The 17,534-nt window shown below is 45.4% G+C and overlaps 1 protein-coding gene across 1 annotated transcript in view; it reads right to left on the minus strand.

The window, feature by feature from the left end:
• The window catches only part of LOC143353339 (uncharacterized), a 289,180-nt gene that overhangs the window by 16,698 nt on the left and 254,948 nt on the right, over positions 1–17,534 (minus strand). The window contains exons 2-5 of the mRNA XM_076786581.1: positions 9,424–13,292; positions 3,508–3,633; positions 2,255–2,365; positions 209–395 (exon numbers count right to left, since the gene is read on the minus strand). Coding sequence (XP_076642696.1) covers positions 209–395; positions 2,255–2,365; positions 3,508–3,633; positions 9,424–13,292 — 4,293 coding nt within the window. The remainder of the gene's footprint in view (positions 1–208; positions 396–2,254; positions 2,366–3,507; positions 3,634–9,423; positions 13,293–17,534) is intronic.

Here is a 17,534-nt window from a genome sequence, read left to right on the forward strand (position 1 = left end):
CTTGTTCAATTAGACCGAACGTGAAATGCAAATAGTCTTCTATTTACTTAGGCATTGTCTACTTGTTCATGAATACACTAGAACCTTCCTATTTTAACGAATCTGTTAGTCTATATTACTATTTTCCATTTTTGAACAATTTGTTCAATTCGACTTTCGGTTCAATTTGTTTTGTGCTACAGGTGGTAGAAGGATTCTCGAAACTCACCTTGTTCGGTGCAACAACCGAGTAGCGTGACAACGTTCGGATGACTGCCAAGCTGTTGCATGATCTCCAGCTCCCGGACCAGATCTTCCTTTTCTCGATCGGAAGCACCCTCCTTGACTGTTTTGACGGCGACTAAACGGGTCGTGCCTTGATGACCGGTCAAGTCGTCAGCCTCAGCCTTCCAGACCTAGAATGATGGACGAACGAGACATAAACGCGCCACCCTAATAGCGTTTTAATTGCATATTCCGCGCGGGGATGAGCTATTCCGCGGAGCAATCCGAAAGAGCCAGTCCTCACGTACGAAATTGTGTAATAGGTTCATCCAGCCGGGAGGCCATTAATTCAGTTAAACATTCAATCATTTTGGAGTTACCGGTGTCGACACACGGAGACAATAATCTGCGAGCTGTTGCGCAAGATGCGCAATTGAACAATGGGTGAACCTATGATCAACGATCGATTGCGCAATCCCAAAGATTCCATTTAGCCAGAAACGCGCGTCGAACACCGTTCTCGGAACTCCTCTCGATTTTTTGGAAGAGGAAACTTAAACATAAACATAAACGCTGCCGACACTTTTTCGAATGACTTTGCGTTGACAGAAGAAGATTGCACCAGTCGTTGCGCAACTTCTCGTCCAATCCAATGCAAGTGTCTATAATTTCACACCGGAGGATTGCTCGAGGAAAACTTTAAACGTAAAAATATTCAGTGTGTCCCACCAACTCTCGAAACTACATTACATGGTACAAACGATATTCTTGCAAGTGGAGGCGTAGCGAAGATACAGAGGTCACCTTTGCTTTTTTTAATGGAATGTCCAATTTTTAATGCTCGATTTCGATAGATTGCCGTATTCTGAATATAAAAGTACTAAAGTGTATTTGTCCTAAAACTGACCGTTGCAGAGATATTTCACTGTTTTCATTCTATTACTTGCACTATGGAACGTATTTAAGGATATGCTCACTACGTCAACTGTAAACATTGGTAGGCGTACGACGTCTCTCAGTGTTCTCAGTTAGTGAACGTAAGAAAGTCAATATGAAATTTTCGTTCGAAGAACAATTAGAGATGCTTCTAATTTATGGAGAAAGTAAGAGAAACGCAATTGTGCCTCGAAATTTGTACGGTGAAAGATATCCAAATCGCATATGTCCTTCACACAAGATTTTTGAAAGATTCTGTAAAAAACTAAAAGAAACTGGAAGTCTCGCTGTTCGTAAGATGAGTCGTGAAAAGCCTGTATGTAGCGATGAAGATAATGAAATTAATGTTGTTGCAATGGTACATCATGATCCTCGTATCAGTGTACGTCAGATTCAGCGCGAATCTGAAGTCAGCAAAAGTAGTGCATCACGAATTCTCACTCGTCACAAGTATCATCCGTGCCACATTAGCCTTCACCAGAAATTACATGACATGGATTATGTACATCGCGTTAGACTTTGTGGATGGGCTCAAGAGCAGCTACAAATCAATCCATCTTTTTTCTCTTTAATACTATTTACCGACGAGGCTACTTTTACCAGCACTGGGCGTGCTATACCATGTTATGTAGTTTCTTACACCCTACAACTTCTGTAAGTAACATTTTCTCGTATTGTTTGAAATAACCAAGATATTCGAGTGGACAGAGCTCGTGGGACACGCTGTATATATTCCAGATGGACAAATGTGTTTCATTTGAGAGTTTTACCGAGGACAGTCACGGATGGTCTAGTTAAAAATTCAAAAATTAGTTAGAACAGAATTTAGTGGAAATAAAGTTAGATTTATTACAAGTATATGTGATTAAGAGTTTGTTCCAATTGGAATGTTCGAGTTGGCTCCACGGAAGAGGGGCATTTAATCAAAATCAGAAGCTGCAGCCGTGCCTCGTGTTCACAAGAATCCCAAGGCCGCGGCGTCGGGATAAAATTCGCGGTTTCGCGAGCGCTGAATGTTTCGCGTTAACTTCCAGCGATTTATTATCGCACGGCCGCCTCGGGACCTGGGCTCTGTGTGTCTGTTCCGCTCGATGTAGAAAATAATGCCTCTTACCTGGCCGAAGTTTCCTTGCCCGAGGACCGTCTGTAACCTAAGCTTATCTCTAGGAAACTCCCATCTGGATTCCTGCGACGACGGGGGCGGAGGTTTCTCCGCTTCGTGACACTGCGCGGGAAAAAGAGGCGTTATTGAGTCGCGAGGGAGATAATTACTCGAAAGTCCTCTGCAGAATGAATCTCCGAGGGCTGAGGTGTCCCTTTCATGTTCTCCGCGCGTTGAGAACAGTTATTGCTGTACGCAACATGATCTTTTATTGGGAAAATAGTGACAAGATTTTGTAACCAACCTACAATTACAAACACTTTATCAAGTACATATATTTTGAACAGTTTTTTTTAACACATTCTGAATTTTATATCTTCAGTATCAAGTACTCTAGTTTCCTACTATTACGAAAATATTATGTAGCGATCAGTCAATGTAATTTTTGCACAGACGATCGCCCATTTGCATCAGACAGTGTATTTTTATATTTGAATGACCTTTCAATTGATAGATAGTACAATGTTACAGTGCTTTCAGCTCAAAAGAAACGTGTTCGCGAATTCACGAAATAAATGTTTACAAGTTCACGATACAACGCAATTCGCAAAGAGACTGAAACCGATCAGGCTCGCGTGAGGTATTGTGCTTTGGTACTTTATGTAATTGCTCCGTCGGAGATGTAATCACGACTCGATGGGTCTTAGGATAAGAGCGTAATTAGTGGCCGATGTTAGACTTCAAGTATAACTGATTTGTACACTGTTAACTGTGCAACTATTTGCCTCTAACGTCGATATGCGCCAACTGTATCTAGGTCGAGAAATGCAAGTTAAAGGATATTGCCTTTGTATTACCAAATACAATTGTAAGGTCATGTTTTTAGGAAAATCTGTGCGATCATCGTCAGCGATCAATACCTGCTCGATGTCTTTTATCGTAGAACATTGTCTCGAAGAAGTTATCGAAGAAAGAAAAACACGCTTCAGAGACATCGTCGTTAGCGAGCCATTCGCGGGAATAATTTTTTCGCTATCGAAGCCATTAATCTTTCTACAATGGCAACGTAAGTTCTATAGTAATAAATACGTTGGCTCGGTGTTAAAATGACAATAGTATCAATGGAAACAAAGCGTCTGAATGAATGCGACGATCGAGAGTACCGGACCACGAGTATAAGTGGGATAATTATTCGTTTCCGAATCAGGAATGGCAATTACGAAACAGCCAGTGACCCGCGCATAAATTACAGAACGCACGCTTACCAGGTGTTGTATCCTCGGCAGTTTCGTGATCGCCTTCTCGATGGACGTTTTAAAGTCACCGTTTTCAAGGTTCAGCGCGTCCTTCCGGCAACTGATCTCCGACGACGTGTCCGACTCCTCGAGCACCTGCGTGATGAAATTATCGTCATTGCGCGACACACCGAATTCGCGAGAACGCTCGTCGCGTGTTGCGGTTTAACCGGAATCCCGGCTTCCGTCGACGATTTTTATGGCTCCGCGAAAAATTGGCTCGTTACACACGAAATGGCCGGTTGCTAACAGCAAATTCGACCAGTCTTTCCAAACAAACCCATCGAAAGAGGCCTCATTATATCTCACACACTTTTTACCAAACAACCACTTCTCCCTCATTTTTCATCATTCTTCTTTCATCTCCAACCTCGATTTTTTCATACCATTAAGAACGATACGTTCGTTCACTGTATTTTGAATAAACCTGGCTTCCTATTTTTCCAATAAATCATATCCCAATAAGTTTGACAAAAAAAGTCAAGTTGAATATCTAAATGCAGGAAAGTTTACGATCAAATTCCACGTGTTATACGCCGTTTAAAGTGGTACACTATGGTATCAGCAAATGTAAAAGTACTTTTTCTTCGTTTCGCAAGATTTACGTCGTAAATCAAACATTTAGTGCGCAACGATTTAAAGTTTACCGCCAATGTCAGCCAACAACGTGATTTCCGTCACCGCTTTTACTTTAAATATTTCGACAACGTTTTCACCGTTTCCTCGTAAAAGACAACTCGTTTTTTGACAGACAACGCACGCGAATTCCACAGATAACGCTGACTCAATGGAGTTGAAAATATGCAAAACTGTCAGCGAATATCGTCAGACTGATAAAGTGAAACGAACGGAACGGCATTGACGCGCGTGCGAGACGGAAATATGCGGAATGTTTGTTTTCTTACTTGACGCGCGAACTCGCGCGTGTTCCGTTTGCGCTTTTGTTTAGCAGTCATTTGTTGTCTCCGGGAAATAATTCAGAGTACATCAACTGTATTATTCCGGGAGAATTAAATTTTTTGTCTTTTACGAGACACAATGTTTCAAATTTCCTTCACAAAGAGATTGGTGATAATTTTTTAGACGTATTACATTGTTTTACTATCCCTAGGACAAAATATTCGGGTTAAGATCGAAGTAAGCGAATGTTTGAATAAAATTCCTTCGAGTTCGAGTTTAATTGAAGTTTCAGTACCGAAGCGAACAAAGGGGGCGTAATTCATTTTTTCCGGGGGCTTAAAACGGGTTTGCCGGAATATATTTGTTTGGCCCGTACGCCATGCCCGGTTCTTTCTTTTTCCCCGCTCGTTTTTACGTCCGCATGACCCTTTGTACCAGCGTATAAGCGCACGCCCGTGAATGTCCAGTTAACTCGAGATTTACGTCCCCGATTTTTACGGGCAGTTGCGCTAAAAATACCGGACTTGTCCCAAATACTTTACAAATCAATATAACCTCGGTGATCCACGCGGACACCTATCGCGTGGTGTACGCTGACAGTGACGCATGTCAGCCGGCATACGGAATATATCTTATTCCCGCTGTTCCGTTGTCCGAGAGAGGATACGATAATCTTCGTTTGACAGCTCTCCGCGAATGGGGCTTTTTTCTTCTTCTCGTGGCCAATTTGCGCGAATCAATTTCAATATTTCCCTTGAGAAGTAACGGCCGTTGTGTTGTACAGCCGGTGGAGTCACGCGATTAAGCGCTTAACGAGAACAATGCCGCGAACAATCTTCGCATTATGTAATTCCGTATTTATTTTCTCATTATGTTCGAGGCATTATACTGTCCAATGGATCTAACGATGGGATGTCACGGCGCATTCCCGCTCAAAGGAAGACACCGGGGGTAATCCGCGTCATACGATGAACCTGGCGATCATAATTGTTGATTCAACGATCGCTGATAGCGTGTCATTCGCCAGCCTCGCGAGTAATGATCGTTCGACGACGAGTCGACCATTCGTCGCGGGATCAAGGACAAACGAGCTCTGGAAAACCAGTAAATCGCGTCACAATGCTCGATTCAGTTTATCAACGATGTCCGTTGACGTTTTTTGCCGTGGTGACGATCGCACAAATGGCCGTCGTATTTAAGGATCATTTTCTATACATTCGATGCAAAACGATTGCTGGCGTTTTTTTCCGGCTTGTGAAGAATCACTTTCCGGGTTGTAATTAATTCAGATTGGACATCGAGTGGTATCGCCTTTTCAAAATTCTGCAAAATTTCATTCGTATTCCCTCGAATTAATGTATTTTTACATTCCTGTTCCTAAAATAACGGACAACTATTTATTTATCTTCTCCTTGTTGGTCGATATGGAGTCAGTCGTAAATACAAAGTAACACGTTCAGCGGATAGAAATGGATGGTTCGAAAATACGAACACTATCTTTTGTTGTTGTTTTGTTATTGACGGATGCGAATCGGAGATGTCTCGACGCTAATCGATTTTTCCAATTAAATCGTGTTTTTATGAAAATGTCGAACCACATAAATTCTGTGATTACACTGTCAGTATGAATCTTAATGGTTGCATTATGTTAAGAAATAACTTAAATACCTTCTTTGAAAAAATAATCTCGAAAGGAATGATCCGATCGTGTTGCTGAGAGTGGCTTGTCGTCCACGCCTAATTTTGTTGCTGTTCTAGGCTTCCGAAAAATCCAGGATAATTTTGGAACACGTATTAAAGTCACTATTTTCAACGTCAATTGTTTGAAGCATTAACAGGAAGAAATATTGGAGAGGAAAGACGCGAGAATGAAATTTCCCTGCGGCAAACGACCCAGATTGTTAACGAAGGGTTAGGGAACGTTTAACCGTTTTATTTCGGCTCTATCGAAGGTTCCTCGATCTCGTGACAAAAATGGCGGAACGTCGCGCGGCGCTTTGAGGCTAATCATCGGAACCGGTGAACCTGACGTTACAACGGTGGACCATTCCGCGACCAGACCGCGAGATTACACGAAAGCCTCTCGGTTAATGGCCGGATGATAAATGCTGCCGGCCGATGATAATCCGCGGGGCTGCGTAACGGTACATAAGTGGCACCACCATACGATTTGCGTTTCGATTTAGCGATCATCGGCCAGATACGGTTCACAGTGACCGGGGCCTTAAATCATGTGTTTTTGCCGGCAGGGAACGTTCTCGGCCCTGCTGACCGAGAGGAAACCAACACGGGAATCACGGCCAATAAAAAAGGAAGGTTCCACGGGTCAAGGATATCATTTCGACCGTTCTTCCTCCTGCCGACTGCGGCGAAGATGTTCGCTTGTCCGATCGATCCGATTATTGTGTTGTTACATTGAAATTCTACGAATTCGGCCACATGTTCCGCCGTTCCTCTGTTTTTTATACATTCCAAGTGTTGTAATATATGCTCACAATGAAGCAATGACCGACAACTCTTCGCTGATGTTCCATGTTTTTTTTTTAAAAACCGCCTGTTGTCGGTGTTCGCTACGATTCAGTCGATTAATGTGCCAGATTGAAGTTCTACGAATTCGAGCACACGCTTCGATATTTTTTTGTTTTGATATCATCCATTTGTTGTAATACGCATATGTGCACGTTGAAGCAACGACAAGCAACTCTCCGCTGATGTTTCAGGTTTTTTGAAAAGAGCCAGTTGTCGGCTACGATTCAGTCGATTGAATCGATTAATGTGCCAGATTGATGATTTGCGAATTTGAGCACACGCTTCGATATTTTTCTGTTTTGATATATTCCATTTGTTGTAATACGCATATGTGCACGTTGAAGCAACGACAAGCAACTCCCCATCGTTGTTTCATGTTTTTTGAAAAAGCCAGATGTCGGCTGCAATTTAGTCGATTGAATCGATTAATGTGCCAGGTTGAAGTTCTGCGAATTCGAGCACACGCTTCGATATTTTTTGTTTTTATATATTGCATTTGTTGTAATATGCATTCGCGTACATTGAAGCAACAACGAGAAATTCTCTGTTGATGTTGCACGTTTCGCGAAAAATTGCCGCTTTTTATTGAAAGCGGTGAAGATCAAAGGAAAATAGGAAACAGCTGCAAGAAGCAAATCTTCTTCAGTCACCGTTAGCAGCTCGGGACAAGCTGACTTGCGTGTGAACAGCTTATTGCTGGCAACAAGTGTAGTCTTCGGATCGAGGGAAACGTACAGTAAATATATATCAGATTGCATTAGTTCAGTGTGAACAAAATGTTTCAACAAATGAAATATCCATCGGTAAATGAAGACAAAAATTTTCACGTTGTCTAATAATTTCTTTCAAAATTAATACGAAAGAAAAATTTCAACTGCTTTTTGACATACTATTTTGTCGACGCAATTTCACCTTTTCAATAGCGCAACCACTGCGGAATACTGTTTTATCTATTGGTGCCTTCACTTTTTTTAAAAAATGAGTAGAAACTAAACACAATTAGTAACTGTATGACACGTGAAAATGCAAAGCTAGAACTAAATTGGAGAAAATTCTAATCGCGTATTCCTAGTATCATTTTTGTACAATCTTTTGTGCAATTTAAATTCGACATGGATCAATATGTTTCGCTAATCTCCTTAGTGTGAGTCCTATCAATTTCTGTTCAATGAGATACTTCTCATTTTCTCTAAACTCAACTATTTGTACGTAAAAAAGTTACCGAATACTGGCATAAAGAAAAATGACTTTTTTATGGGACTAATAAATCACATGCCAACCTTCACCGTCGCCGGTGACCGCTGCAACCAATTTACTTCGCAATACTTATGACAAAAGGAATCACGTAAGAATGTTTAGTGATCGGAGAAACTATAAACATGTTTTTCATGAAACTACGTTTTCAAAAAACCAAAATGTTTTATACATAGAGAGGACAATAAGGACTCTTTTTTGCTACAGCTAGTCTTTTTACTTAATAAAAATCGTTGATACTGAAAACTGATACTGATCTTTCATGCTGAATAAATCAATCTTGTCGTTCAAAGAGTAGACAAAATTTAATACAAAGAATAACATTCCCAAACGGGAATTCTCAAAAAAGGAACTTTCGGAAAAGTGACTATATTTCTACAAACGATCAACACCTTTTAAAGAAAAGAACCTTCAAGAAGGAGCTTCTTGAAAGCTTACCTTTACCGGTACAAAAACATTAACAGTAAAAAGTTCAAAAGTTTCAAAAGAATTCACAGAAATCCTATAACTATAGAGCTCCTATAACTTCCTTGTTGGGAAAGGAACTTTCGGAAAAGTGATTATATTTCTACAAACGATCAACACCTTTTAAAGAAAAGAACCTTCAAGCAGGAGCTTCTTGAAAGCTTACTTTTACCAGTACAAAAACATTAACAGTAAAAAGTTCAAAAGTTCCAAAAAAAAAATTCACAGAAATTACGGTTCCCATTACCTTCTTGTTGAGTCTAACCCCAGACAAAACAGAAGTTCTCGGTAGAAATATAGCACGAACCAATCGCATAAAATAAATTCAGCGATCAATACCTGCCCACCAGAACAGGAAAAAAAGCCATTTCATGTGCACCGAGCTATGTTTCTCCAAAGTTTCACCGTCACGGCACAGGTCGTAGCGGAAAAGCGTCGCGTCGCCGACAAAGAGTAGGCTGGTGCCCGCATTTCAAAAACATACGGAGCGAAAAGAGTAAGGAGGTCACTGACACCAGCCTTATTCCTCCACCTCCGCGAACTTTCACGCGTGGAGTCTGGCCACCGAACCAGCAGCGACCGAAGATCACAGGAGACCACTTTCATTCAACGCGACCCACATAATATAATAACGTGCGTACATATATGCATACGCGGGGACAAAAATATCGAACTTTCTACCCGTCGCGACGGGCGTGTTGGGTCCCTACGACCTGGTTTTCGCCCGGTGACACTCACCTTACGATTCCTAAGTATCAGTCTTCTGAGAATGAGACCAACGCCGACGGCGATGGGGAACACGACGAGGGTCGCCAGGATGTAGCTGACCACAGCGACGGTTTCCTGGGTCGCGATCACGTCGCCATCGTGTCGCTTCGATATCACTTCACTGATATTCACCGACTCCCTGGGACTAACCGATATCAGTCCGGTCTCGAAGAACGTCCTGTTCAGTTCGTCCGGGTACACGGAGACATTGTATTCCGGCAGGATCGCGTGATGATACACGGGCCTGTGTCTGGTCCTGTTGTTCGCGGATCCTCTTCCAGGTCCCGTCGGCGGGACGTGCGTGGACGATTCTCCTCGGCTCTCCTCGTGTCGGTCCCTTCTCGTGGTCTCGGTAACGGGGACACGAGTGGGACCGGTGGCATCGTTCGAGACAGTTTTCGGCGTGACCGTGCCGTTGACTTTCTCGGTCGTTCTGGAAACCTGGTGTTTCGGGTGCACCGGAAGCTCCATTCGCCGTTCCGATCCGCGAGAGAACGAGTTCATGGGCCCGCTGCCGTTGAATATGTCCGAGTCGTTGTACAGATGCATGATGGGCAGTACGTCGTCTTTGTCCTTCGACTTGTCGGACAGGTTCCGTCCCCTAACATCCGGCGACCTCTCGCCGGACGATAAACGTTTCCGTGGATCCGTGGTGGTGGTTTGGTCCTGCGACATCGTCGATATCTCGATTTGCACGGTGGTCGACGTCGTGGTTGTCTCCGCGGTGCTCGTGTTCTTCGATCTGTACATCCTCTGGATCTCCGACGGATCCATGTTCGCGACTTCGAACGAGTCCGGCGCGGCCGTTTTCGTGTCCGTCACCTGGCTGACGGGCTCGGTCGGCTGCAAGGTGAAAGTCTCCTTCTCGGCCGGCGCTCGCACCGTTTCCGTGATTATTCTGGGTGTAACTGGAAAAACTGGCGGCGGGATCGGCGTGGTGGTCGTCTCTTTGAGCTCGGTCGTTTCGTCGACCGCCGCGGCGGCGGTCACTGTCACGGTCGACGAACCGCTTCCGTTCTCGGCGGCGTTACGCGCCGCGCTATCCCCAGCGGACGCGTTGCTCGCGGGCACACTTTCGTTTTCACTCGGCGACAAGCCTTTTAATTGGCCTTTGGTATTCACCTGGACGTTCCCACCGATCGAGCCGACCGGCCCGGTGAAATTTCCCCGGCCGGTGATATTAACGACCGGCAGCAAAGTGGTCGGATCGATCAGCTCGACGCTCGGCAATGTTCTCTGCTCCATCGCGACACTGTCCGCCACCGTCATGTTTCCCGCAACGATACCCACGGTAGTCCTGTTGTTCACTGGTCCGACCTCCGCATCATCCGTAACCCTCTCGATCTCCGAACTCTTCTTCTCGGACCCATTCACCAGAACTTTCCCTCCTTTCACCCTCCTGACCGATCCTGTCGTCTGTCCATTCGGCGGCCTTCTCCTCTTGACGACCACCGGACCACCGTCCTCCTCTAATCCGCCCCCGATCCGTTGATTCAGCACCGCGCTCGCGGACTTCCGGAGGTACCTTCTGTCCCCGAAACCCTCTAGATCGGTGTTCCTGGTTCTAGTGTGATTCCATCGGACGGCGCCCCTGCTGCTGGCGACTTCCCTCGGGCTGCTCTTGTTTACGGTCAGCTGCTGCGGCGGGGCTCCGTTGACCGGTTGTTCCTCCGTCTGCTGCGCGACTGTAACTACTTTCCTTTGCCGTTCCCCCACCAATGCCAGACCAACGGACGCTCCACCGGCTGCGACTGCTTCGACGGTCGTGCCGGCACTGAGTTCCGCCGGCGCTCGGTCCGCCTCTATACCACTACCGGCACGAGGAAGCTGAAGAAGAGACGGCGGCGGCGGCGGCGGCGACGGCAGTGGCTGACGCCGCAGCGCTGATCCGGTCGTTATCTCGGTCGCACCGGGACCTCCTTGTTCCTCTCTGCTTAACCCAGGTCCGGTGTAGTTGCGCAACAGCCGCGTCACGTTCGTTATCGTGTAAGCGTACACGTGCTGCTGCTGTTGTTCCTGATGTCGATACTGCTCCCGATCCCGATTCCCTTCGCCGGCTCCCTTATCCTTGCCCGTAACAATACGGTGGTGCTTCAGTTCCCGGTGTCGAGGCTTCGACCGGGTCGTCGTCGTCGTCGTTGGTACCTCGATCACGGCCGTGGCGGTGGTGGTGCTCGTGTCGATCCCGCCGCCGTTCACCAACACGCCGCTTGTGCTCGCTGTCCGAAGATCGTTGCGAGTAGTGGGAACATCGCCGGAAGCGCCGCTGCGAACTCGTTTCTCCGTGGAATCGACCGGTTTAACGGTATACCTCTCCTCCAGGCTCCCGTCGGTCACGATTATCCTCAGGGTAGACGTTTCCGGTGATGTCCACCCGATTCGAAACGGTTCCGTTGTCGATCGGCCGATCTTGTCCCGGGACGTCGAGGTCTCGATGTTGTTGCTCTCGCGGCCGTTTGCCGCGCGAGCCTGATCCCCCAGAGTCCCGTCGTTCTTCCTCGCGAGATCGAAGCTGCTGTACACGTCGACCCTCCTTATCCTCTGCTCCGTGTGGTCTCCGTACATCTCGGACGTCGACGAGAACGTCGGGGAAGAGTTGCTCGCGTTCTTCTTCGTCCTCGAATGATCCACCCGGTTCAGAGCCGAGTCGCTCGAGGTCTCCGCGACTCGGTCCCTAAAACCGATTTCACTTTCCTCGGACGGCTTGGCCGCGTTCGCGGAAACAGCCTGCCGGCCGGGTATCTGGGTCGAATTGGTCGCATTCCTCGTTTCAGCGAGCACGTGGGCAGCGTGCACGGCACTTCCTCTCCCGTGCCGCAGCTGCTCCTGCGCGACAGCGTGAGCGGACGGGTTATCGTCGCCGGTCGTGTTTCTGCCGGCGTCGATCGTCGCGATGACGTTCGAGGCGATCGTCGGATCCGTCGGCCGACTCTTCCTGTAGTACAGTCCAGCCTCCGGGCTTCTGAACGCGTTCTTCAGCTTCGAGACCTTGTTCTTCTCGACGACCTGCCTCTCCACCGCAACGTTCATCTCCTCGTTCACGATCTCCTCGGGCTGCGGCACCGGGACCGGCGTTGTACCGAACCTCTTCATGGAGTATCTTCGACGCGAGCTGGCCACGGTCGCCGGTGTCGGCGTCGGCGTCGGCGTCGCGTCCACCGAGCTGTTCCCGGTGCTGTTCTGCGTCTCCGGCTGGATCTTCTGGCCGAAGTATAGGAACTGCGACATGTCCTCCACCGGGATGTTGCTCTCCACCGGCCTGAAGTAGTTGTACAGGGACTCGGGCATCGACACGATGTTCCGCTTGCGAGCCTCCGTCTCTTTCGGCGATAAAGTCGTCGGGGAGGACGCGCTCGAGGAAGAATTTCTATGGCCTATCGAGTAATTGCTTCTCGCGTTACCGGGGCTCGGCACACCGAAGCTCTCGTTGCTCGGCTTTCTCGGGCCGGACACCTCCGCCGCTGGCTTCCCTTCAACATCCCTCGAGACGAACTCGTTGCCAGCCTCTCCGCTCTTCGAGGTCTCGGCGACGTTCTTCCTCGACGATTCCAACGGCTCTTCGTCCACAGATTGCTCCGCCTTCTCGCCCCCGGACACCGTTACGTACATCCCGTGCCTCGTCTCCTGTGCCTCCAACACGTCCGGCGAATCTTTCAGGCCTGCTTCAGACGGCCGAGACGTGCGACTCGGATTCCGAGCCTCGATCGGACGATGGTTCAAGATCTGCCGTCTTCGAGCCGCCAGGATGCTTCGCAGAGCTTGCTCCCGCTTGGCTTTCGACGATGGCAGCTCCGCCTGCAGCGACATGCGACCCTGACGATGATCGCCCGCCGGAGAATCTGAAAGCAGAGTTTTCGGATCGTTAGACTAACCGTGTTCTCGGGGGATCACCTAATCTTCTGTAAATTATCGGATGTTCGTCGAATACAATCGGTTTACCATGTACAGAGGATGATCGAAGTAAAAATATTCCAATCGTTCGGACAGTGAATTTTTATACGAAAGTTTAACCAAGCTCGTTAAACTTTGATTCCTAGCATTTTTATTATAAAGTGTTTGACGAAGCTTATCTTCATTGTTCATTGTTCCAGATTAATTGTTCCCTCACTCTAGATCTTCTTCTGAATATCTGACTATAACAAAAGCTTCGAGTGTTGCTTGTTCAAAACATGAAATAAATATTCTTTTCCGTAAGTTCAATGTTTAAGAACAATGTGAAATAATACATTAGGGGTACCCATAAGTAATAAAATATTTTGAAATCTAAAACAAACTTTGTAGCAAATTCAGGTTTTCATTTCTTAGTTTATTACATAATCTCCATCATTATCAATGACAGTTTGCCATCTTTCCTACAAATCTTCAATTCCCGTCTTATAGAAATCCAGTTTTAACTTATTGTAACAGGACACAGTTAATCTCGTCCTTTTTATCCCTCTAGCCAGAGATGCGAGGAGAAATTTGATCGCTCAATCAGCGCGTTTAGTCGATAAGCTTTCGGCATGAATGACGACAGAAAGTGACTAAAAGCGACGGAGGTTTTCATTTTATGGATCGGCGTGCCGTTGCAGAGATCGTATCGCAGTCGTATCGCATTGTTCATGCTTCGAAGTATCCGGCCGGGACGAGCCCAATCCTAGCATGCGGTTAATTCAATTACACCGGGGGACCGCGGCGCTAATCATTCGATATTTCCCGGGCGAGCAACGTCTTTATTATGCGCGGCGGTTACCAGGCAATCGGCTCGAATGTGTTTACATAGAATTATAGGGCAATAACGGAGCGTCCGCGGTGTTCACTGATCTCGATGTGAATAATTGGCCGCAGTAGAGCGCCGCCGTATAATCACGGCGCGCAACGCCCGTTTCGTTCCGGCCCTATTCGTAAAGGGAAAGTTCGGATAATGTAAACGGATCTGTAACAATGCATCGAGAAGCGGCAGAACGGATAATCGTTGCATCAACTCGAACGTATAAACACTGTATTCGATATTTTCGCCGGAGTGTCTCGGAATCGAGAGCGAACCGTTTTTTTCCGAACAGCCGGAAGAATTCGAAAGGGGTGTACGACACTCGGCGAATTTATCGTTCGCTGTAATTCCGCTGACATTTAAACTTCAATCGACCCTCGCGGGCCATTAATCGGTCGTTGACGGGTGTTTCTCCTACGCTATTCACATTGTAGGCTCGCGGTTTCCGGCCTCGTTGATGCGAACGCTGCTACACCTCTCGAATATGCCGGGCAATAATTTAAAAACGGGAAACGGGAAATAATTATTTGCTAAAATTAATTTATAATAATCGTCTTCCATCGTTAATCTTTCTTAGAAAAATTTAGACACGCAATTGTGATCAATAAAAATTATCTGCGCCTATTGTAAAAAACAGGAGACATTTAGAATATCCTTTCTTCTTGTAATAATTTTAATTGATCGAAAGTAATATATTTTTCTCCTTTACAAATTTCATCCACTTATTTTTATCATAAATGCATCAAATCCGCAGCGTAATGGTGGAACAGATGACTATTCATTTCCGATTTTCTTTCACAGCAAAACGGTTAAAAAATAATATATATATATATATATATATATAAAAGAATTGGCACAACCTGATATATAGAAATCGAAAGAAATAAATTCCATGGAAAGTGTGAACATTTCTGTCCCTTCATTTTCTATTTCAGAAATATTATTCTGAAAACCGGGTCCCGTCTTCCTAGTTTCCATGGAGGTTACATAAGTCTCGTACGATTTCCGATATAGCAAACTGTTCTTAGTCACGAAACGCAGAAACGGGTCCGTCGAACCCGTTGCATATTAAGATCGCTTAACGAAGGACTTGATGATTCCGTGTAAATGAAATGGATGAAACTCCATGTAAATTATCACGGTCATATGTCCGTTGGAGGGAGCTGAACAGAACGTGAATGAGAACGAATCCACGAGAGGAGGCAGCTGCGAGTCCTCCTCGAAAGAACGGGACGTTCATCGGGGTCGCGGATGGCTGACTGGACTTGTTATTTTTTTTGTTCCTCCTTTCTTTCCAGGGTTCCAGAGTGGCCCTGTACCGTTACTTCACGGTTCCGTACGCGACGAATGTTTGTTTCTTTGCGCCTTCTCCGTCTCGTTCGGCCCCGTCATGCCGGTGAAATTCTTTGGAGTCACGATCCGATTAAAATCTACCCGGCGAATCCAAGGTGCGCGCGCCTCGGCAGATTCGGAGCACCGTTAGAATCGATCGTGTGTAATCGAGAACTATGACTGATCGTGGACGTGTTCCAATTAACTCGTGTCCTCCGTCGTCCCATCGAACTTGGTAACGACTTTCCAGAAAATCTCAAATTGGTTTTCTTCGCTTTTTGTAAACACGCTGACAGAACCAGGTAACGCGTACCTGGACGTACGACCATTTCGAATCAGCTTGTGGAAAGACGTGAATATACTAACTGACAAGAAATGATCTTGATGATCTTTGTAAAATGAGGTCATAAGAAATAGGAGGTTTGGGAGAGTATGGGAGAAACAGGAGCCACGAGCAGAAAATTCCTTCTCTCTTTAACGATTACTATGATATGTTCTGAATTTTTTTGTTAACCTTCTCACATTTAGTTACAAATTGCAGCTACTCGTTTCCTACCCAGTTTATTTACGACTTGTTTGACCTCCAGAATATTTAGGATCCTTTACAGTGTTTTCTTCCTGTAGGACCCAATTACTGTCGGGGTACTAGTTACTGTGCCTATATTAATTATATATATATTTTTTTAAAGCATAATGGACATTAAAAAAGAGATATTGGATTTTTTTCATTAAAATCAGTAAATATATAAGACATATATCTCTTTTTTAATATTCACGATGCTTTAAAAATAAGTATAATTAATATAGACACAGTAATTGGTACCCCCATAGTAATTGGGTCCTTTTAGATTTATTTTTATGCAGCCAAATATTAGTGTTTCGATTCGTGATACTGCTAATTCGTTTTTCAAATTAAACTCACGCTGGCCATTTAATTTGTTGACGATAGAATCGCGCGAGCCACGATACTTTCTTTTATAACTAGACTGCGGATCTTTATGCAAAATAAAAAATATATGCATTGATTGCAAGACACGGGAGCGAAAAAAAAATTTCTTTCTTCTTTTAATTATTTTAGTAAGCTAAAACCAGTACGTTGGTGCCCTTAAATCGTTTTAATATGTACACTGCTTTAAATTGTGCTTACCGATTTCTGTCATAAATGCATAAAATCCGCAGTCTAGTTACAACATATATTACAATAACAAGAAGTACGCAGAGAATGGGCAGTACGATTTCTGTTCGTTGCAAGGACACGTAGGAGAACTTGTTATTGCAAATCTTGTAAGAGAAGCGCAACCATTGCTACGCGATTACACGGGAACAGTTTCCGCACCGAACCTTGAACATTTGGCGTTGCAATATGCCAGTGTGCCAAGTGCCCGCGAAAAATCTCGTGCAGTATCTGATCGGAAGTTCAAGTACGATAAACGGGCCCTGTGCCTCGATGCCACTAACGGTACCGTCGGACCCTTTCTCTTTCTATTGCCGTGGTATCTGCAATCACGATGAAAGTCCTCCTCTTGTCTACAAGCGCGGACTGACGTGACCTACGACCCTGATACTTGATCAACTGAACTCTTTTCTCACAATCCTCCGGCCGTTCACTGTTGCCGATGCTAATCGTTTGTACGGATAATTGTCGCTGTCCTGCGGCGTCGATAACTTAAAATCAGAATCGTGTCGCTGATCTACCCGTTGATCTATCTTAGACATTCATCATCTTACTGTTGGCACTCGCACACAGTTGCACCGTCCACGCTTTCGATTCGTTGTAGTGGTTAATCGATACGCGATGCTTGTATTACATTTCATATTTTATTCAAGTGCACGAAGTTTAATGAACAATGAGAAAAATTCAGTTTTTACTCGGGAAATTGTCTGCTGTGTTGTCGTAAAATCCAATTAACCCCCCGTAGTGTGATTTTCATTACTGCTACAATGCGGTATCGATAATTACATCTCGTAATTACGAAGAAGAGACAAGAAAATATGTATT

This window comes from Halictus rubicundus, chromosome 4 (assembly GCF_050948215.1).
Source record: "Halictus rubicundus isolate RS-2024b chromosome 4, iyHalRubi1_principal, whole genome shotgun sequence".
Classification (NCBI taxonomy): domain Eukaryota; kingdom Metazoa; phylum Arthropoda; class Insecta; order Hymenoptera; family Halictidae; genus Halictus; species Halictus rubicundus.